At 41.7% G+C, this 23,007-nt stretch overlaps 1 protein-coding gene across 4 annotated transcripts in view; it reads left to right on the forward strand.

Moving 5' to 3' along the window:
- Nucleotides 1-23,007, forward strand: part of LOC136856717 (transcriptional regulator ATRX homolog) — a 462,565-nt gene that overhangs the window by 376,007 nt on the left and 63,551 nt on the right. For all 4 annotated transcript variants that reach the window (XM_068225163.1, XM_068225164.1, XM_068225166.1 and 1 more), the window contains exon 24: nt 21,150-21,217. In XM_068225163.1, the coding sequence (XP_068081264.1) occupies nt 21,150-21,217 (68 nt within the window). The remainder of the gene's footprint in view (nt 1-21,149; nt 21,218-23,007) is intronic.

The raw sequence follows: 23,007 nt of genomic DNA on the forward strand, positions 1-23,007 counted from the left end.
CACTAGTTCTTCGTCGAAACCAACCCCTCGGCAACAAGCGTCAAAAGTTTCATGCTAGGATGACTCCAAAGTGGCTCGGACCTTTCGAGGTGGATAAAAAGTTGAGAAATGGTGTGTATAGTATATCCTGAAGACTATACACCGCCGACGAAGGTACATACGTCGGAATTGAAGGCGTTACCTCGACCCCTACAAGAAGGCGGAGAGACCGTAGAGTGGACACACTTCCCCTCTTGCTGTTCCAACCAGTCACAATAACGACAATCCACTATAGCGCGTGAGTTTTTCACTGTTATGAATTCTCGCTGTAGCGGACTTCTACTGTATTTGGAATTACAGGAAACTAGGAATAAAACAGTGAACACAGGGTTTGTGAAGAGTAAAGGAGGAGTAATACTGACAAAACAAAAACAGATGGAAAGAATATTTCATTGAACTGCTGAATGTGAGAAACCAGATGTGGGGAAGGTATCTGGGCAGCAGGAATAGGAAAAGTAGCAGAGAAGGGATCAGACATTACATGACAGAGGTGGAATGGGCACTTAAAAAGATGAAGGTGGGAATAGACGAACTAGCCATAGAAATTATGAAGGCTGCAAGACCAGCGGGACTCCAGTGGACTTGCAGAATAGTCAAGTGTGTATGGAGAGACAAGAAAGTGCCTGAGGATTGGGAAAAGGGTGTTGTAGTACCAATATTCAAGAAAGGAGATAAGATGTGCTGTAACTACCGAGAAATTACCATTTTCTCCCTGGTTGTCAAGATAATGAAAAGGGTATTGGAAAGAAGAATTAGCGGGAAGGTGGAAAGTCAGTTACAAGAGGAACAGTTTGGATTCAGAAGTGGAAGGTCAACAGTTGAACCCATTTTTGTTCTGAGACTGATCATGGAAAAGAGCTGGGAAAATGGGAAGGATATAGTAATGACTTTTATACGTAGGTGCTTTGAAAAGTTCTCGGAATGTACTAGAATTAAGTATCTTACCTTCTGCTTTTATTTTTCAACACAGTCTCCCTGTAGACTAATGCATTTGATCCAGCGATGTTCCAATGCCTTGATCCCATCTCGAAAATGAGATTCCTCCAAGCCTGCAAAATACCTCTCCAATTCGGCTGTCAGTAGAAAATCTCCGTCCACCGAGGAAAATTTTCAGCGTGGGGAATAGATGAAAGCTTGATGGTGCCAAACCAGGTGAATAAGGTGGTTGTGGCAACAATTCGTACCCCAGTTCATGAAGTTTTGCCATGGCAATAACACTTGTGTGCGGCGGAGTGTTATCCTGATGAAAGATGACCTTTTTCCTTGCCAAACCAGGCTTTGTTTCGCGTATCTTTTCCTGTAGTTGGTCTAGGAGGTTTGCATAGTATTGCCCCGTAATTGTTTGGCCAGTAGGAAGATAATCTATCAGCAGAATGCCTTTTGCATCCCAGAAAACTGAGGCCAAGACCTTTCCGGCCGAACCCACTGCCTTTGCTTTCTTTGGTGGTGGTGAATCAGCATGTTTCCACTGCTTTGACTGCTGTTTTGTCTCTGGGGTATAGTAGTGGATCCAGGTTTCATCTGTAGTCACAAACTGGTGCAAAAAATCTTGTTGGTTGCACTGAAAACGGGCCAGACTTACTTTGGACATTTTCAATCTGGTGCGTTTATTGTCCAATGTCCATCTTGCGGATAATTTTTTCATACCCAATTCTTCGGTTAAAGTGAGCCTCCGTGGCTCAGACGGCAGCGCGTCGGCCTCTCACCACTGGATACTGTGGTTCAAATTCCGGTCATTCCATGTGCGATTTGTGCTGGACAAAGCGGAGGCGGGACAGGTTTTTCTCCGGGTACTCTGGTTTTCCCTGTCATCTTTCATTCCAGCAACACTCTCCATTCTCATTTCGTAGCATCTATCATTCATTAATATATCACTTTGGGAGTGGCGACCCCATCGTAATAATAGCCTATATATGATTCATTCATTACATCCCTGACCCGGTCAATGACTGGAAAACAGGTTGTAGGTTTTCATTTTCTTCGGTTAAAATATAATATACCCATTCAGAAGACATCCCTACAGCTTCAGCAATCTCCGCACTTTCAGTTGACGATCTTCCATGACCATTTTATGCACTTTTGCGATAAATTCTGGGGTTGTAACACTTTTTGGCCGTCCACTACGCGGATCATCATCCAAGCTCTCCCGACCAAATTTAAACCCACTCGTCCACTTGGCAACAGTTGAAAATGAAGGAGCAGAGTCCCCCAGTGTGTTCTGAAAGTCGGCATGAATTTCCTTTGCTTTCATACCCTTCTTTACAAAGTATTTAATCACTGCTCGAATCTCAGTTTTTTCCATTGTTACAAATCACTACACAGGAACAACAACAAAGAGTGGTGTTCACTCACAAAGGATGTGTGATTATTGCGTGGGAACCTCGTTGCTCTAGCACTGACATCTAGCGGTGATTCAGAGAACTTTTCAAACCGTCCTCATAGACTTAGAAAAGGCATGCAACAGCATCCTCAGAATAAAAGTTGCAAAAGCCTGACACACAGTGTCATTGGCAAGGAACTAATACCAATGATTTATGACAACTGTTCAGGTGTGTGAAGACAACAGTGGGTAGATCAGAATGATTAGGAATTGAAACGGACTAAAACAAGGGTGTGTGCTGTCACATTTCCTGTTCATAAAGCTGATGGATGATGACATAAAGCAGCAAGCAAAGATTATAGAGGGGAAAGAATGAACGTAATGGTGTTTGCGGATGATAATGTGATCTGGGGAGAAGATCAGGAGGTGCATCAACAGCTGAATGTACTGATTAGAAGGATGGAATGATGGGGATTGAGGAACAATGTGGAGAAGAGCAAGACAATGGTGATGAGTAGAGGAAGTGAAGAAGGAAAAGGAGCCATCAAAATTGGAGATAAGATACTGGAAATAGTAGGACACTTCAAATACTTGCGAAGTGAACTGGCAGAAAATGGAAGGTTGAATATGGAAACTACTAGAAGGATGCAAGTGTGGAGTGCCTTTTACTACAAGGTACAGAGATTGTATGTATGTTCAGTCCTCGGCCCTAAGGCTGGTTGGTTCCTCAACAGCTCCACCATGAGCTGGCATAGATGACCTAGGCATCACTGAAGAGGCGTACTAGGGAAACGAGGAGTCTGGTAGTTTCCCATTGCTTTCCTCACCGAGCCAGAAGTTGCAATTGCATATCAGTCTGCTAAGCCCACTGAAATGTATGCAACAATCGACCTTATGAGCAACATTTTCACACCATTCATGACAGGGAGTGGCATTACTACCTCAGTTACTTTCATATTGTCAAAGTCAAGGATAAGACAGAGACATATCAAGGAAAGTAACGAAATTGTTCTAGCCTATACCAGAAGACTTAGTGCACTGTAAACACTAGGTCCTGCAGTATGGAATCAGATGTACCAACGAAGGGTAAAGAAGTAATGTACAAGTGATATTACTTATCTAGAACAACACATACAGCAGAAACCTGGACAGTGACTTATAGAGATGAGAGTAGAGTACAGGCAGCTGAAATTAAATTCCGAAGGAGTATAGTACAGAAGACAAAGGGCAGAGAGAGAGTGAGAGATTAAAACATACGAAAAGAACTAAATGTGCAAAAATTAAATAACTGGAGCAGAACAGATAGTTTGGACATGTTAGATGGATGAAAGAAGAAAGACTGCAAAGACAGACATGGCAAAGGCAGATGACAGGGAAGAGAAGACGAGGAAGATCAAGATCATGATGGATGGACTCCGTGAAGAATGGCATAGGACAACGGAACCTTGACTGGAACACAGTGTTGGTTGAGGAGTGGTGGAGGGACAGGGCAAAGTAGAGAGGAACCATATTTACCTCCACCAGGTGTCAGCTGGAAAAGGGGAGATGGTGATGATGATCGATTGAAAATCTTAATAAATAAAATTAGGACAATTGTATGTAATATATAATGTATGTACGTGTATGTATGCCTGTTTGTGACATTCCTTTACATCAGGTTGACTCAAGAATGGCTGGCCAGTTTGAAATGAATATTAATATAGGTATAACGTAAAGAGGAATATCAAGGAAGAAAAGGAGAAATGTTGGAGAGAGTTTACCAACAAAATTGAGCAAGATAGTTGTGGAAATAAAAAACCATTATACAGAGTAATAAAATCGAAAAGAATAAATCAAGAAAAAATCGAGCCATTACAGGGAGGAGATGGATCCGTATTACATGACGAAGAGCGTCATCAGAAGGTAATGGCAAAGTATTTTGAAAACCTTTATAATGAGGATGACTGCTCAGAGGAAGGAGATAAGAAAATGGAAATAATAGATGGAGAAAAAGAAGAGAACCCGATAACAAGGTTGGAACTTGAAAGGGCAGTGAAAGCAATGACCAAAGGTAAAGCAAGTGGAAAAGATGAATTCAGTGCTGATATGATTAAAGCAGCAGGAAGAATTGGACTGCAGTGGCTATACCAAGCCCTTAGTGCCATATGAAAGGATGAAAGGACACCTGAAGATTGGCAACAAGGAAGCATTGTACCATTGTTCAAAAGAGGAAATAGGAAGAAATGTGAAAATTATAGAGGTATAACTATTATCACATGCGCTAAAAATAATGGAGAAAATCATAGACAAAAGACTGAGGGATATAATAGAAACACAGAGGAAGGACAATATGGCTTTAGACCAAACAGATCAGCAATAGACTTGATATTTACAGTGCGAACGATAATGGAAAAACATCTACAAAAGAACGAGGAAATCATCTTCATATTTTTGGACTTGGAAAAAGCTTATGATACAGTTAAGAGAAAACGTGTATGGGAATGCCTACTGAAAAGAAATGTACCAAAATCATTAATTAACAAGATAAAAATATTGTATCACGAGAGTAAAAGTCATATACAAGCGGGGAGTGGTGACTGAAACATTTTACATGTATACAAAAAAATGTCTCAAGCAAGGAAGTGCGCTTTTGCCATTATTGTTTATTATATTGATGGATGAAATCATAAAACGTGTAAAACAGAGTATCAGTAGTGATGAAGTGAATGCTTTGGTATTTGCAGATGATGTGGTGATTTGGGGAAGGGGAGAAAAGGAAGTACAAAGGAGACTGGACATTTGGAATGAAAATCTGAAGGAGTTTGGAATGGTAATTAGTAAAAAGAAAACTGTAGTCATGCACTGTGGAAAAGAGAAAAAGAGAAACCAAATGAACATGTTACAAGTGAACGATGTAATGCGAGTGGAATGTTTTTTTTTTTTTTTTTTTTTTTTTTTTTGAAGACTTTGTTCATAAAATGCGATATGATGTTTTATTTTTATTGACCTAACCTGTACTGTATAATGTTGTAACATAGGCATTTGTAAATAGTAGAATTCTGTCTATAGTTCCTGGAAAGATCCAGAAAGTTACATAACTTTTGTACAGGGTGTGTTACTTTGTTGGTATGTGTTCTAGAAAGTGTGTTCTGTCTATTCTGGTAAAATACGACTTTCGCGATCATGCGTATTCTAGAATGTTAGTCAAAGTTCGCGATGGAAAGTAAGGTTGTGATTGGTGAGTCTAGGTGGCGATAGGGAACTCGTGCACGCTGATTGGCTGCCTCCAAGGCCAGTAATTCCTATATATAGTGAGCGAGGCAGTGTTCGAGTTAATTCTGTATCCTGAATTCCGTCGGTCTCGGTTTATCTGTCTGCGAGCAGCCTATCTGGTTGACGTCCCCCGGCTTCCGGGATGGCACTCTCCTCTGGTAAGCACTCTTGAATTCCGTTCCTGCTAAAATTTCGGTAATGTTCCAATTTGCTCATCATACAGGAGTCTGCCCTAACCTCGCCTATTCACCAAATTAGTTACTTATGACGCCTTAGTTTTTCAGCTGGACTTACCTGTTCGTTTCCGAGGCATTCCCATTTCTTGTTTCACTAAAATATGTATATTGTAGTTTAATATTATTTCCCTTGGGGTTTGCCTCTGGTAGTTCTGTATCACTTGAGGTACGCTAGACTTTGGATAACCTGTAAATTGCATTGTACTACTGCATTGATAACCAGATGTATAGTTGTTTTGAAATTTGAATTTACACTGCTACGAAATAAGCTATGGGTACCACTGAACTTATAGCTCGTAACTTAGAATGTATTTGTAAGATTATTTTGTAAATAATATTTTTCAAATCTAGGGATCACGGGGATTTATTTCGGAATCCGCTATCTAAGCCATGTCCATGCCTTTGGTAGGTTCCCAGCCCTTCCATCTTCCCGTTTTGTCGTTCACTAGTTGGCCCTACTGATAGTTACGTACTTGCTTTGTTGGAGATCCGCGTAATGCTATCTACTGTTTTTCCGAGTGTGTAGCGTTTTCTTATATTGTGTATTGTACTCTTACCTCCCCCTTTAACTGTGTTTGTGCCTTGTTTGGTGTTAGCCCTGTAGTCTGAGGTAGCATTTTGGTAGCAGAGGCAAGCGCTAGATTGCGGAAGAAGAAAAGTGAACCGTGATCATACCTAACCTAAAACTCCGTAAAAGTTGTGGTTCGTATATCGCTTGAAATCTTGTTTCTACCTGTCAGGATGGCTCGCGCTGTTCCTAATCCCTTCCATTTAAGAAAGGCAGAACTGATTTACGAGTTAAAAATTCGCAAAATTAATTCGACAGGGAATGTCAGAGATGACACTAGCCTGTTGAAGCAGTCCCTTGACCTACCTATAACCATACCTGAGTTAACTACAGACGAGTTGCGTGAGTCTTTGGCCGTGATTGAAGATAGGTTACCTGAATTTAACGCCATTCTTGTGACCTTTAGTGCTTCTAAGCCCTCGCATGGCCAATTAGCGCGGGTTAAGGGGCAGTTATTACATTAGTTGGACAGGATTAAGGATTTGTTGTCTATTGAATTGCCGGAAGTTGAGCGGCAGAAATGTCAGACCTTATTAGAACAGTTTTCCAAAGTTTTCGACAGAATCAGTGGTTTGCTTGAAGGCAATAAGTTAAATAACACCGTTTCTCAAATTCAAGTGTCGATCCCATCTGGAATGAGTGACAGTGTTAATTGTGGCGAGGCATCTGTTGCTGCTCAAGTGTGCGATCTGACACCTAGTGCTGGTGTTAGGCCTATTCTGGAGTCTGAGGTGACTAATGCTGCCCTGGGATCTTCTGTTTCATTGTCTGGACCTAGGACACCTGTAAGTCATTCTGATGATACATCTCTTTTGCATGTTGGTAACCGTACAAGTTTTCCTATGATTCCTGCTAATTCCATTGAAGCTCAGTGTTTACCTTCTATTCCTAATCAACCCGGGTCTGATTCAATCGTGCAGAACCACCCCCCTGTCTTAGCGCCACCCGTATCGAGTTCTATAACCTTTACACAACCGGTTAATGCCCAAATGGTCTCTCAGATTAGTGAGAACCTTTCTCATATTAGGTTGTCTGCACCCGTAACATTGCAGGATAACGTTAATCCTAACCTACCCTGTACTCCGTCCTTTTCACAAGGGCACCCAAACCAAAGGAAGATGCCTCAGTGAACCCTCTAGACTATTCTAAGCCTTCCCAAGCACCCCCTACACCTGTCTTTCCCCAGATTTTCTCCAGTCTGCCTCACCCATTGACCACTGTGTTTAAAGGTATCTCTAAATTTTCAGCTAACTCCGTTGATGAAGTTACTTCCTTCCTTCGCTTTCTAACCGAGTTCAAGGATCAGGCAATAGTGTATAATCTCAGTAACGACAACGTATTTCAAATTCTATACCCACATGTCTCTGGAGCTCTTTCTGAGCACATTGTCAGGGCCATTGTCAGTAGATCAATTTCATGCCCATGTTCTTGAATATTTCATTCCTGCTCGTGCCTTGTCTGCATTAGTGCAGAAGCACTATTTTAGAGTACAACATTTTAATGAGTCACTATCTGAGTATGTTCAAGACATTAAGCTCCAAGCTAAGATTTTCCGGCTCCACTATTCAGAGGCTCAGATGGTTGCCAACATAGTTGAAGGTCTCGCCCCGAACTATAGATCATATCTGGCTCTTTCACCCCGACCTGCAACATTCGCCCAGTTGGAAGCAATTACAGTGTCCACTGAAGGCATTCGATATGCTGACCAGCTACGCCTGGCATTAGCCCCACCTCCTATAACCATACCCCCTACTCAGGATTCTAAAACCACCCCGTCACCTGCTTCCAACTCGCATAATCCCCGTTCATGTTTCAATTGTGGCTCCACGGCTCATCTCAAGCGGCACTGTCCCAAGGCCGGGACATTAGGCAATAGGAAACCTGCGATGGGTGGAGGCTCTTCCACCAATACTTCTTGCCGTAACTGTGGATCAACTAGGCATTTCTCTAGGCAGTGCCCACTGAACACTTCTGGCTCTGGACCGCCAGGCCATAGTAGTGCTAGATGACTAACCGCCTGTTCTGATGACAAATCCCAAAGCATGGCTTCTTGTCTTGTCGATCATGACTGTACCTTGGTGGATTTACTTTATTCTGAGGCTAATGATTGCTCCCAGGCTGACTCGGGTCTTCATTTCGTACAATCTTGTAGGATTTCTGCCATACCTTCTTGTAAACTACCATATTTATGCATAGAGGTCAATAATGAACCTGTTTGTGCGTTGCTAGACTCCGGGAGTAGTGTCACCTTGATGAGTGAGACCTGGTATGATTCTATGAAAACTGTTTGCAAGCTACCTACATTGCAACCCGTGTCCTTAACATGCCATACTGCTAATTCCAATTCATTGAATATTGTAGGATCCCTAGAGGTCAAGATTAGAGTGCGTGATTTCACCTGGAAAATGCCAGTACTAGTGGCAAAAGATTTATCCTGCCAATTGATATTGGGTGCAAACTTTATTGCTAAAACAGGCATGATTTTTTTACCTCCAGTTCAACAGATTCCATTTTAAATTTTGTGCAAGAACCTTTGAGCTGTGTGATCGCTCCCCTATTCTGCCTTGCCATGTTAACGCTGTTCCCGAAGATTCTGATGAACCCAAGGCTTTTGATTTTAATCACTTACCCGAAGAGCAGGCCAATCAACTTAGGAAACTCTGCGATAAGTTCCCTGATGTCTTCACCGACAGGTTAGGCGTCACCAATGTATTAGAATACAAAATTGAGGTTACAGATAACATACCTGTTCGCTCTCCTCCGTACCGGTTGTCACCTCCCAAAATGAAAGCCCTGAAGGCTATCATTGATCAAATGCTCGCTGATGGAGTGATACGGCCTTCCAAGTCAGCCTATTCTTCTCCAATGTTTCTGGTTCCCAAACCACAAGGTGGTTATCGGCCTGTAGTGGACTATCGGATGTTGAACCGTAAGGTAGTCCTCCAATCTGTCCCACTTCCTGATTTGCACTCTTGTTTTTCTTGGTTTGCTAATGCAAAAATTTTCACCACTTTCGATTTAAATCAGGCTTATTACCAGATACCCCTTGCCGAAGAATCCAAGCATCTCACTGCATTTGCAACCGATTGGAACCTATATGAATTCAAACACGTCCCTTTTGGCCTAGCAACTGAAGCGGCTGTCCTTACACGGTTACAGATTATGTCTTATCGGACATTAAGTTCAAGTTTGTTTATAATTACCTTGACAATCTCGTAATTTTTAGCGAAACCTTCGAGGAACACCTACTCCATCTCAACGAAGTGCTGGAAAGACTGCGTAAAGCAGGTCTAACCCTCAAGGCATCCAAGGTTTCCTTCACACAACCCCAGATGTCCTTCTTAGGACATATCGTGTCGGGGAGGGGTGTCTCAATCGATCAGTCTCGTACTGCCGCCATCCAGAATTTTCCCCCTCCAAAGGACGTCAAGGCTGTAGCCAGATTCATTGGCATGGTGAATTTCTTTCGCAAATTCATTCCTAATTTTGCTGAACGTGCAGCTCCATTGAACGATTTGAGAAGAAAGGATGCCAAATTTGTGTGGGTTGATGCCCAACGTGAAGCCTTCATTGACTTGAAATCTGCCTTATGTAATGCCCCTGTACTGGCTATGCCAGACTTTTCTAAACGCTTCATCCTTCAGACTGACGCCTCTTCCTCAGGCATATCCTGATTTCTTCTACAGGAATTTCAAGAAGGGCGTCGTCCTATTTCTTATGCTTCCCGTGCCCTGAATCCTGCTGAGCGCAATTATTCCATTTATGAGTTGGAAGCCCTGGCTGTTGTCTTCTCCTTAGAACGCTTCAGAATGTACCTGGAACATCTCCCTTTCGATCTGGAAACTGACAATCAGGCGTTGAGTTGGGTACTGGCCAAGCCGCGAAAGACCGGTCGTCTAGCACAATGGGCAGTGCGCATCTCAGCCTTCCAATTTGAAGCCCGCAGCATTCGTGGCACGGAAAACGTTGTGGCTGATGGCCTCAGTAGGATGTTCCATCCAGACAGCTCTGACCCTCAATCTGAGCCAGTAGACTCATCTCCCGAACAAGTATCAGCTTTTGTCAATGTAGTTCTCACTGACTCTCCCTTCCTTTTCAAGGATATTGCCAAACATCAAGTGGATGATCCTGAGTTAAAAGCCATTGTCGACAGGATTAAATCCGGTGAGCATGTTAAGCCCTATATTCTTAAGAATGGTGTCTTGTGTTGTCCTGCTCGTGGTCGCAGAGACCCCAAAATTGTAGTCCCAACTAACCTGGTCCCGGCTCTCTTCAAATACTTTCATGAATCCCCAGTGGGCGGTCATCTGGGCGTTTTCAAAACAAGAGAAAAAATCCGTAACCACTTTATTTGGAAATCCATGGATAGTGTGATCCGTACCCTTGTCAAGTCCTGTAAGATTTGCAACATCAGTAAACCTGCCCCGAATACTCGTCTAGGTCTCTTGTCTTCTGAGCAAGCTTCTCGTCCCATGGAAAGACTGTTCATAGACTATATTGGTCCTTTCCCGAGATCTCGGAATGGTCATCGTTTCATACTCGTGTGTGTTGACGCCTTTTCGCGTTTTACGTGGCTGTTCCCCACTCGGATGGCTAACGCCAACACCACCATCTCGTGCTTGAAACAGATATTCGCCTCGTTTGGACCCTGTCAATTCTTGGTAAGTGATAACGCAAGAGCCTTTACTTCTGCCCAGTTCCGGAATTTCTGTTTTGATCTATCCATTGCTCATGTAACCACTACTCCGTATTACCTGAAGCCCAATTATGCTGAGAGAGTGAATCGTAACCTGCGATCTGCCCTCATCGCTTATCACTCCTCAGACCACTCCAAGTGGGATTCCTCATTGAATTGGTTGTCATTTGCATTTAACACTGCTGTCCATATAAACCACAAGCAAACCCCTGCTTCGTTGATGTTGGCTTTTACTCCAAATTCTCCTCTATCTAACCTATGGTCAATTAATGATCTTCTGCCCGACGATGTCAGCCCAGAAAAGATCCAAGCTAATTGGCACCGTGCACAAAAGAACTTGAAGGTTTATTACGCTAAGGTCCAGCGTAATTACAACCACGGGCGAAGACCGCACAATCTCTCTGTGGGTGACCAGGTGTTTATTAGAACACATCCCGTCAGTAGTGCTGTGGACCATGTTATCAGTAAGTTGGCCCCCAGGTTTCGAGGTCCCTGCACCATCTTTAAGTTCCTTACCCCGGTGACATTATTGGTGAGCGATCCCGAAAGGAAAAGGATCAGCAGAGTACATCTCTCCCAGATCAAGGTACCTTAAGTCTGGTAGGAAGGGTAAATACCATCATTGGTGACCTTGTAGATTTAGTTGTAAGTTATTTGTAACAATTTAGTTATAAAATAATTTTATTGTAAGGTTATTTATAAGGTTTTAGTTATAAGATAATTTTTATTGTAGGTTAGTTGTAAGTAATTGTGTAAGTGAATACTTTAGGTATCCTCTGGTGTAATAGATTTGGTATTATAAGTTAGGTAAGTTTTAGTTTAGGGTCACTACTTGGAATTTTCTTCCCCTTACTGTCAGGTTTAGGGCACCCTCCTGTAGTTTCTTTTCACCCCCACCATAATCTTGTCACGTGAATTGTAGATAGCAGTGCTTACCCCGGGGCTAGTGCCCTAATATCCCTGGTGTGCGAGGGAGAGTCCCTACTGCATACTTATTAAGCCACCCATCGGGTGACTCTACGCGAGATCTTGAGCCCAGCAGCATACTTTTACCTCAAAGTATTCCCCTGTCTGCTGCGGTTTGTGTGTGTTACAGTGGCTGCAGTGACCAGCTTCTTCGGACAGCAACCTGAAGTGCCAAATTGGGAGGCACACTGTGTGCCTTGGGCGTTACCATCCGGCACCACTATCCTGCAGCGAACATCCTATTGGTGGCAGGCGGACTGGACGGTGTCTCACCCCTGCTTATTTGGTGCAAGAGACCACTGAACTGCATCTCACCTAGGTGTCGGGTTTGGACTGACATCGAATGAAGGCTGGCGGCAAACGGCCGTGTCGGCAGCCGCATCATCAGTAAGAACCTGTGGCCTAGCTGTGCTGTGACTGTTGTGGGAAAGTAGTGCAAAAGTGTTAGCAACAAGTGAGAAGTTTTGGTATTTCTAACATTTGGAAGAAAGTATGGTGTACATGATTTGGTGGACAGACTACAAATTGTCTAATCATCTGTGAAAGAAGGCATTTTGAAGTGCAATGTGACAATCCATGTGGATTTTGTGATATTTATTCAAGAGGTGTCCCCGTTAAGCCGAGCAACCCAGCGGAAGGTTCGGGTAACCAATCCCAGCGGGAAGCTGGGTCGGCGAGCCGATCAGTGCGGGAGGATCACCAATCCATCAATGAAGCAGGCGTGGTGATTATGCTTCACATCCTTTAAGTCAAAAGACAATGAGTGACATTAAGGTGAAATTCCTACATTCCGGAGGTAAAATAGCCCCACAATCGGATCTCCGGGTGGGTGCTACTTTGATGTCCCGTGAAAGAGAAACAACCACAGGAAATATCCAAACCTACCAGCTCTGCACGTACAACTGTCGTTCTCTATTAAGCAATGACAGATTAGAAGAGCTCGAAGATGAACTTGGAAAGATCAACTGGAGCGTAATCGGTCTATCTGAAGTACGCCGTAAAGGAGAAGGGTGTTACCTTTTGAATTCTGGTAATTTATTCTATTACTGTGGTGAACCAGAAGGAGGGCTTAATGGAGTAGGATTCCTAATCAACCGATATCTCGTAAACAAGGTCTCTGTATTAGAAGGTACTTCAAGTAGAATTGCGCGATTAGTTCTAAAACTCTCTAAGAGATACGAAATGCACATTGTGCAAGCGTATGCACCCACATCAAGCCACTCAGACGAGGAGTTAGAATTCTTTTATGAGAGTCTACATGAAACCTGTGAGAAGGGGAGTGACTGTCACTTTCAAATAGTAATGGGTGACTTCAATGCGAAGGTTGGAACCTGTAAAACTGGTGAAACTGTTATTGGAAACTATGGGATAGACGAGAGAAATGAGAGAGGGGAGAGATTGGTCCAGTTTGCCGAGTACACCAACATGCGTATAATGAACACATTCTTTAAGAAACACCCAGGGCGTAAATGGACATGGAGAAGTCCCAATTTTGAATTCACCAACGAGATCGATTTTGTTCTCTGTAACATCCCTCAAATTATTAAAGATGTATCAGTCCTCAACAGATTCAATACTGGTAGTGACCACCGACTAGTAAGGGCTAGAGCCGAGTTAAACATTAGGGAACATCGACTTAAACTAGTGCGGGAGAAAAAAAACAAATAAATCTTAAACATCTAGAAGAAAATAAAGAGAAATTCCATCAAGCCCTTCAACAAAGCCTACATGATACAACTGGTGAAAATCTGGCAAAAATGCTAATGGATACGGCTGAAGTAATTGGAGGGTTAAAAAAAGAATAACACTTGTGATAAGAAACTCAGTGACGATACCAGGAACCTGCTAAAGGGGAGGAGAGAAATGAAAATTCAGTCTAACTGTGACAAAATACAGTACTCTGAGCTGTGCAAAACCATAAGAAAGAGAATTAAAGCCGACTTAAAGAAATTCAACGAAGATACTCTGAGAACTTGCTTATCTGAAAAAACAAGTTTGAAGTCTGCTAAAAGGAAGCTACAGATCGGGAAGAAGCAATTAATTGCATTAGATGGGGACAACGGACGAATTACTGATAGGGAAGAACTTCTTGAGTTCATCAGGAACTTTTATAGCAAGTTGTATGAGAAGGCTGATGATAACCTGTCCTTGCCTGACTTATCCAACATTTCCCAAGTCCTGGAAGTTCTCCCATCTGAGATCAGACATGCTATAAACAGTATGAAAAAAGAATCAGTCGCAGGTAGCGATAACCTTTCAGTTAGCGTTCTCAAACTTGCTGGTGATGAAACTTTAAGCCACTTCGCAAAAATATTCACGTCTTGTCTACACAATGCATTCATCCCTCCATCTTGGAACAGAGCAATGATAATTCTCCTGCACAAAAAAGGGAACATACATGACATCAGAAACTATCGTCCTGTTAGCTTGCTTTCTGTCCTTTACAAGGTTTTCACCAAGGTACTGACAAATAGAATCAGTTCAACGCTTGATTTTGCCCAACCAATTGAACAAGCAGGTTTCCGCCGAGGTTTTGGAACAATCGACCATATACTCACCCTTCGTGAAGTTATCAGCAGAAGTAATGAATATCAAATGCCGCTCTGTCTAGCCTTTGTGGACTTTGAAAAGGCTTTTGACTCGGTGAGCCACGCTGCTGTTATGAAAGCCTTAGCTGAACACGGCGTCGATGCTGCCTACATAAGAGTTCTCCAGCATATCTACGAAACCTCTTCAGCCTTCGTGAACATCAATGTGCCAACCACGGATTTTCCCATTCAAAGAGGTGTTAAGCAAGGCGACCCCATATCTCCCAAGCTGTTCTCAGCCGTATTAGAAATGGCCATGTCAAAAATCAACTGGCAAAGCACAGGAATCAAAATCAATGGGAAAAGGCTGAACAATTTAAGGTTTGCAGACGACATTACACTTTTGGCCAACGACATCGATGAACTACAAACTCCAATACAAGATCTTGTCTCAGCCTGTCAAAAAGTGGGACTATCCATGAACCTTTCTAAAACCAAAGTAATGCTTAACAAATGGGCCCCAGCAGGAAAGCTGCATGTGGGAAACACCACATTACAACAGGTCAATGAATTTGTCTATCTTGGGCAACTTGTAAACATGAAAGGGGACTTAAGACCGGAAATCTTCCGACGTATCAAACTAGGATGGCAAGCCTACGGAAGAAATTCTTCAGTCTTCAAATCCAACATGCCACCCCACCTAAAGAAGATAGTCTTTGACCAGAGTGTTCTCCCCGTTCTGACTTACGGTTGTGAAACCTGGACATTGAGCGAGTTTGTTAAGCAAAAACTCAAAACAACCCAAAGAGCTATGGAACGGTTCATGCTAGGCTTGACGAAGAAAGACAGGAAGAGAGCAGATTACATCAGGTCAGTCACAAAGGTCAGTGACATTTTAGAAAGGGTATTTACCCTAAAATGGCAGTGGGCAGGCCATGTTGCTCGGAGAACTGATGGTAGGTGAACAAAGCTTGTGCTTGAGTGGTGTCCGAAAGATAATCTCAGACCAAGGGGAAGACCACCGGACAGATGGGATAAAGACATCCGGAAGATTACTGGGATCAATTGGCAGAACATCGCTCAAGACCGTCCCAGATGGAGAGACCTAATGAAAACCTACCTTGCTTCGGACTTAAAGAGGCCACATCATAAAAACGATTGAATATGGCTGATAGTGATAGTGATGTGACAGTTTGTGTTGTTGGTTATGACAAAATTAACTTCAAGAAATCAGGTGTGTTAAAGTAATGTACCTTTACCATCGGTACTGTGTGAAAACGTTCTATCGCTTGCTCCCCAGTGATGTTATATTATTGGTCGAGCAGGGCTCGACTTTCGGGGGGGGGGAGGAAGATGTTACAAGTGAACGATGTAATGCGAGTGGAATGTATGTTTTTTTTTAAGACTTTGTTCATAAAATACGATATGATGATTTATTTTTATTGACCTAACCTGTACTGTATAATGTTGTAACATAGGCATTTGTAAATAGTAGAATTCTGTCTATAGTTCCTGGAAAGATCCAGAAAGTTACATAACTTTTGTACAGGGTGTGTTACTTTGTTGGTATGTGTTCTAGAAAGTGTGTTCTGTCTATTCTGGTAAAATACGACTCTCGCGATCATGCGTATTCTAGAATGTTAGTCAAAGTTCGCGATGGAAAGTAAGGTTGTGATTGGTGAGTCTAGGTGGCGATAGGGAACTCGTGCACGCTGATTGGCTGCCTCCAAGGCCAGTAATTCCTATATATAGTGAGCGAGGCAGTGTTCGAGTTAATTCTGTATCCTGAATTCCGTCGGTCTCGGTTTATCTGTCTGCGAGCAGCCTATCTGGTTGACGTCCCCCAGCTTCCGGGATGGCACTCTCCTCTGGTAAGCGCTCTTGAATTCCGTTCCTGCTAAAATTTCGGTAATGTTCCAATTTGCTCATCATACAGGAGTCTGCCCTAACCTCGCCTAGATTCACCAAATTAGTTACTTATGACGCCTTAGTTTTTCAGCTGGACTTACCTGTTCTTTTCCGAGGCATTCCCATTTCTTGTTTCACTAAAATATGTATATTGTAGTTTAATATTATTTCCCTTGGGGTTTGCCTCTGGTAGTTCTGTATCACTTGATGTACGCTAGACTTTGGATAACCTGTAAATTGCATTGTACTACTGCATTGGTAACCAGATGTATAGTTGTTTTGAAATTTGAATTTACACTGCTACGAAATAAGCTATGGATACCACTGAACTTATAGCTCGTAACTTAGAATGTATTTGTAAGATTATTTTGTAAATAATATTTTTCAAATCTAAGGATCACGGGAATTTATTTCGGAATCCGCTATCTAAGCCATGTCCATGCCTTTGGTAGGTTCCCAGCCCTTCCATCTTCCCGTTTTGTCATTCACTAGTTGGCCCTACTGATAGTTACGTACTTGTTTTGTTGGAGATCCGCGTAATGCTAGCTACTGTTTTTCCGAGTGTGTAGTGTTTTCTTATATTGTGTATTGTACTCTTACCTCCCCCTTTAACTGTGTTTGTGCCTTGTTTGGTGTTACCCCTGTAGTCTGAGGTAGCAAACATACACGGAGAACGATTAGAGAATGTAGAACAGTTTACATACCTGGGTAGCATTATTATTAATGGAAGTACAGTAGAACCCCGTTTATCCAAAATAAAGAGGGTGGACCCACTTCGGTTGATGTGTTTTTTTGGATAACACATGGTAAAATTTTCGGAAGTTAAATGTCGAAATAAAAATGCATAAACTCTGTTAAGCAAAGGTGCATACTGTATATTAACATGAATATGTTTACATAATGTCTCATTGTGTAAAATCATTGATTTTCTTCTGAAATAATGAAACATTTTTTGTTACTACTGAACTGAATACTGTATACAGTAATTTTATTACAGTACTGTAATTAAAGCGTGTGGTACTGTATTTTAATAAAAATTCAAAATCAGTCTTACCTCCAATGCATTAAATCCACCATTTAATAAAACTTGATTCTCAGAAGTGCTGTTGTCAAGGTCGGAGTCATCGGCACTATCTTCATGATGAATAATACAGTAGGGCCTAATAATAATGATGATGATGATGATGATGATGATGATGATAATAATAATAATAATAATAATAATAATAATAATAATAATTCCTGCTTTTTCAAGAACAAATGTATCATGGAACGAACTAGAGGGTAAGAAAATGTTTTGTTTTATACTACATGTGCATTCTGGCATAAGTCAAAATATAAAAGTAAAGTTTGCCTAGTGGCTCTCAGCATATATAGCAAAAGAATTACTAATATCGACGGCTAAGAACGAGAGGGTAAAAAAGAAAGTATTAAAATACAATTTTTCCAGACCATTTAGGTTAAGCTGGGTTTCAGTTAAGCGAAGTTCGGTTAAGCAGGGTTCTACTGTAATGGAATCAACCCTGAAATTAATAATAGACTAAGTAAAGGGACAACATTTTAGCATCAAGGCAGAGAGCTTTAATGGGATGACAGAGTACCCAAGAGAACGAAATTATCATTATATAAACAGTATTTCGCACCAATTACAACATATGGACTAGAAACACTGGTAACTAATAAGAGACAAGTTAGAACCAAGCAGCAGAAATGACATTTTTAAGAACATTGGTTAAAAAGACAAGAAGAGATAGAATTCAAAATATTAAAATCAGAGAAGAGCTAAATATAGAACCGTTAGTACAGAAATGAATGGGAACGGAACAGGTAGCAGGAAGGGAATTGGAAAGAGAAGTTAAGGGAAAGAAACCAATTGGAATACCTAGAAGAAGGTGGATCGATCAGATTTGGAAGGACATTAGAGAAGCTGGATTGGATGTGGCGGAAGTAATGGAGCAGGAAAAGTGGAAGGACAGAAAGGAGTGGAGAGTGGAGGAGGCTTGTTACCACACCCGGGCGACTGGAGTGGGACGATGATGATGATGATGATGATGATGATGATGATTCACACTTATCCCTATTTTAATACTGTATACACGCAAATAATCTGCCCACTCAGATTCTAGGAGAGAATTTTTTAAAATGGAAAATTGGCTTTAATTTATATTTTATTTACTACATCCTGCATAATAATATACTCCAAAACTGAATTCACATGTTGTTTGACAGGCAACCTGCTGATCAGAATTGTCATACATATGTAATTGCCAAGTTTCACTTGTGTGCTGTCTTGAATTAGCTGTACAGGAACATGTTATGTAAAATGCCCAGCAATTACTATTTGTATTTTGAAGTCGCATTTTGTTTTTTGCCAGTCAGGAGTACAGCTGTCTCTGACATTGTACAGGCGTTCTTCCTGCTGCACGGTTCGCAACGTTCTCTGCATCTTCAGTAACGCTAAGCTTATCTTTAGCCGTGAATGGGCAGTTACGAGAAGTACTTAATACGTAGTTCACACTTCACTTCAAACGTGCCACTGACACTGCACTGACCAAGGCCTGACAACGCAACCGTATAATGGGATCCGTTGTTTGAAGCGAAGAGTTTGTTTCAGGTAATGCGCGCACCCCAGGGGGAAGGGATGTGCGGAGTATTCACGTATATACACTGAGTTGCCAAAAGTCACGGGAAGGGGTTTCCCATTAGAGAATGTTCTGTGTATGACCCTTGAGCGTTGCGGCTATCTGCAGCGTAGCTGAACAGTCTGTCACAGACACCATTGTCGTGAAGATGGCAACACATCGCGAGTTAACAGGCTTTGAACATGGGAAGATCATCAGCGCATGAGTATAGCATTGCGGAGATTACACACAAATTCAGCTTTCTGAGGTTGTCAGTGTCGAGGGTGGATCTTCAATACTGCTGAGAGAATGTTACCACCCACGTAAACCGCTGCACAGGAAGACCACAGGTGTTTAATGAAAGGACATCACTTCTCCTCTACAAAACCATACTGGACGCTCGACGGGCTACTGTGAGTCAGATCACTGTCCATGTAATGTTGGAAGTCAGGAACCCATTTCTACCAGGTCTGTAAGGAGGCAACTGCACCGCATAAGCTTCACCAGCCGACAACCAACTCGTATCCATTTCCTGACACCTCGACACAGAGCTCAACGGCATGCATGGACCCACAAATATCAGCAATGGCCTATGGAACAATGCCGGCATGTGGTATGGTCCAATGAATCCCAGTTCTAGTTGTATTGAGCTGATGAGCGCGTGAGAGTGTGGCGTATGCCCCAGGAAACTATGGATCCTACGTGTAAACAAAGTTGCGTTCAGGCGGGAGGTGGCTCAATTCTGGTCTGGGTGGCGTTCTCATGGTCTCAACTAGGCCCCATTTTCCGGCTGCAGGGAGCGCTGACAGGTGCACGTTATGTGGACATTCTTTCAGACTATCTGCATCTCTTTCTGGCATTTATGGGATGCTGTCGATGCTTGTGTACGCTCCATGAACCCCGCACTAACTACACAAGACCAATATTGTGGGTAGCAGTGCAAGAAGGGTGCGTCTAGATCCCTCCTGAACAATCCCAACACCTCGTAGAGTCGATCTCACCATATTGCTGCCATTTTTAGGGCTCGTGGAGGAGCAACTCATTATTAACATCACATTCAGAGTCTTCCCATGACTTTTGGCCGCTCAGTGTACATTATTCTGCAAGAATACTGAGCCATAATTCTCATCCACAGAATTTTGAATCCCACTCCAGAACATAAATAAAATTAACTTTTTTTTTAACTGCCCTGTTGATGAAGTTTGTAGGTTGAGACAAGTTCTCTGGGAGCTGAGAAGAAATGCATGTAAAAGAATTGGGATTGATGAGCAGAGAGCACTTCTATATGAAAGTTCAGAGATTGTCCTAATTTTTTTGCGTTTTCATGTTTTTTGGGGTTGTGTTCGTTTTATATTCCTATATATGACTTGATTTATCACTAGTTTGTTCCTTTCAATTACTTAAGGGTGGACCAACACCTTCGACTGAACAAAAATGCAACTTTTCAATTTTTTTTCATTTAAAACTGAACTTTTCTCCTTATGACAGTACAAAATTTTTGTTAATATCCCCATTACTTTCGGCGTTATGACCAAAAACTTGATGGACTTGATTGATTCTAGTAAAAATTGTAGCTATAACATTACTAATCATAATAAAAAAGAATGATAGAAAAATATTCATGTGTCTGGAAGTTATAGAAAAACAGCAAAATACACTGCGAGTTTGAATAATTAATTATATTTAATGGTGTGGGTTTATATCATTTACAAATGTGTAGGCATATTATTAAGGAATAATGTGTGTGTCATACTAAGTGTCCTTTTAGTATTCATTTCCATTGCTGCCGAAACAAAAATGTCTTAATACACCCCATTTTTCTCTTTTCAAAGGTATAGGTCCCCCATTAAATTACAGAGTTCTGCAGTACACAGTTTCCCTTAAAACTTGTTCATCCTACACCGTATCAGTAGTAGGTCACTTACACTCCCCAGAATTAGAGTATGTACTATAATGGTTAAGTTGCAAGTATGTGCCCTTGAGCAATGCTAACATACTGTTTTTTGCATTTACAGGTGAAGGCGAACCTCTTCGGAATACCTTTACCACTGCTAGAGACTTCTATGACATTGTACGAAAGCAGGTAAGTTCTCTATACCTGACTCCTCTTTTCCCATAAGCTTCAGGTACTGCCCTCGTGACCCTGTTGTGGATCCGCGCATCTGATAAGATGTGAGCTGTACACCTCCGCTATGTACTTAGGTTTTTTTTTTTTAAACTATAAGATGGTCGTAAAGTACTCCATTATTGTCATAAATTTTTGGGTACATTTTGTACTTAACTCGTCCACACCCAGTGTTCGTTGCAATGTACAATGCATATCATATTTCTTTCCTAGTGCAGTCTGCCTCTGTTAGCATAATGGTTAGCGCTATTAGCTGTCATCCTCGAAGGCCCAGATTTGATTCCCAATACCATCAGAGATCTAAGAATGATACAGTAAAATGTCATTGTAACGAATGCCAGTTTAACAAAATGTTCAGAAGAGTGAAATTATTTTTAGGCCCCTTCCCTTTTCACTATTTAATGTGTGTTAAAATATTTCATTTTAAAGAATTTTGAACTATCGGTATAACAAATTGAAATGTAGCCATTTTGCTTATATTTAACATCTTTCTTCTTCAAAATATAATTGAAATTCATCCTGCTTTAATCGTCAGGTATTTCACACATTTCTCTATACAGCTAATACCAGACGGCACACTCTACACATCAGACAGGCGAAACTACTCGATTACAAATCAGGGAAACTTAAGCAAACACATCACAATTCCAACAAGTGGGTTGCCTGTCCAAGGGCACGTGTTTTGTTGTATTGGTGGTGAACGCCATTATGTAGAATTTTCTTATACATAAAAAGCAATATAAAGCCAATTTTCTATTATTTTCTTTAAATATTGGGAAGCGTGGATTGGATTACCGTATTCGCATTTACAGGATACGGTTCTGGTAGCCATTTTCCATACATGTACGTTATTGGTAGAGCTGGATATTGATTTCAAAGTAACCAATACGTAAGAAGTAATGCTGTTGGCTGGGTAGGAACGCCACATTTACAATCAACCAATGGAAACTCGTATCCTCATCCTGAGGTGGTGCAGCTCTTTTCGGACACACCCCCGATGGAGGTGACCTGCATGTGCCATTTCAACCACATACCAGCCCTCCTGCCAGTCTTAAATTTCTGCCAGTACCGGGAATCAAACCTGTGAATGTTACTGTGGCCGTTTCTACGGTTACAGTTACGGTTTCACATCTCTACCTTCAGTACTGCATTTCATTTATTCACGTCTCATGACACGTTCGTTGTTTATCTTTGATTTGTGAAGCAATGTTTGTACTAGTGTGCCAATATGGATCAGAAGAAGCGAAAACAGTTTTCCTTAAAAGAAAAATGTGAAATACTTCGGGAAGTGGAGAAAGGAAGAAAGAAAGGAGAAATAGCGAAGAAATATGGCATCAGCCCTTCAATACCGTATACTTTTCTAAAACAGAAAAGTAAGATAAAGCAGAATAATGATGCTGATGTTCTTGGCCCACAATGAAAGAAGATGAGGACAGCAGACTATGAGAAGGTGGACAAAGCCGTTTATACGTGATTTATCGAAATGCGGACCAGAAACATTCCTGTCAATGGTCCACTGTTATGAGAGTGTCCATGATCCTATGCACATTAGCTTGCATTTCTGGAATTTATGGGGAGTACTTGTTGACTTCATAGGTTCTGGGAAGGATATGGCATTTCCCACAAGGTTGTAAGTGGTGAAGCAAACAGTGTCCCAAAGGAAGTTACATCTTCATGGTGGATGGAGACACTATCAGCTGCCTGGAAAGAATATTTGCTGATTGATATTTATAATGCAGGCAAGACTG

The sequence above is a fragment of the Anabrus simplex genome, chromosome 1 (assembly GCF_040414725.1).
Source record: "Anabrus simplex isolate iqAnaSimp1 chromosome 1, ASM4041472v1, whole genome shotgun sequence".
In the NCBI taxonomy this organism is placed as follows: Eukaryota; Metazoa; Arthropoda; class Insecta; order Orthoptera; family Tettigoniidae; genus Anabrus; species Anabrus simplex.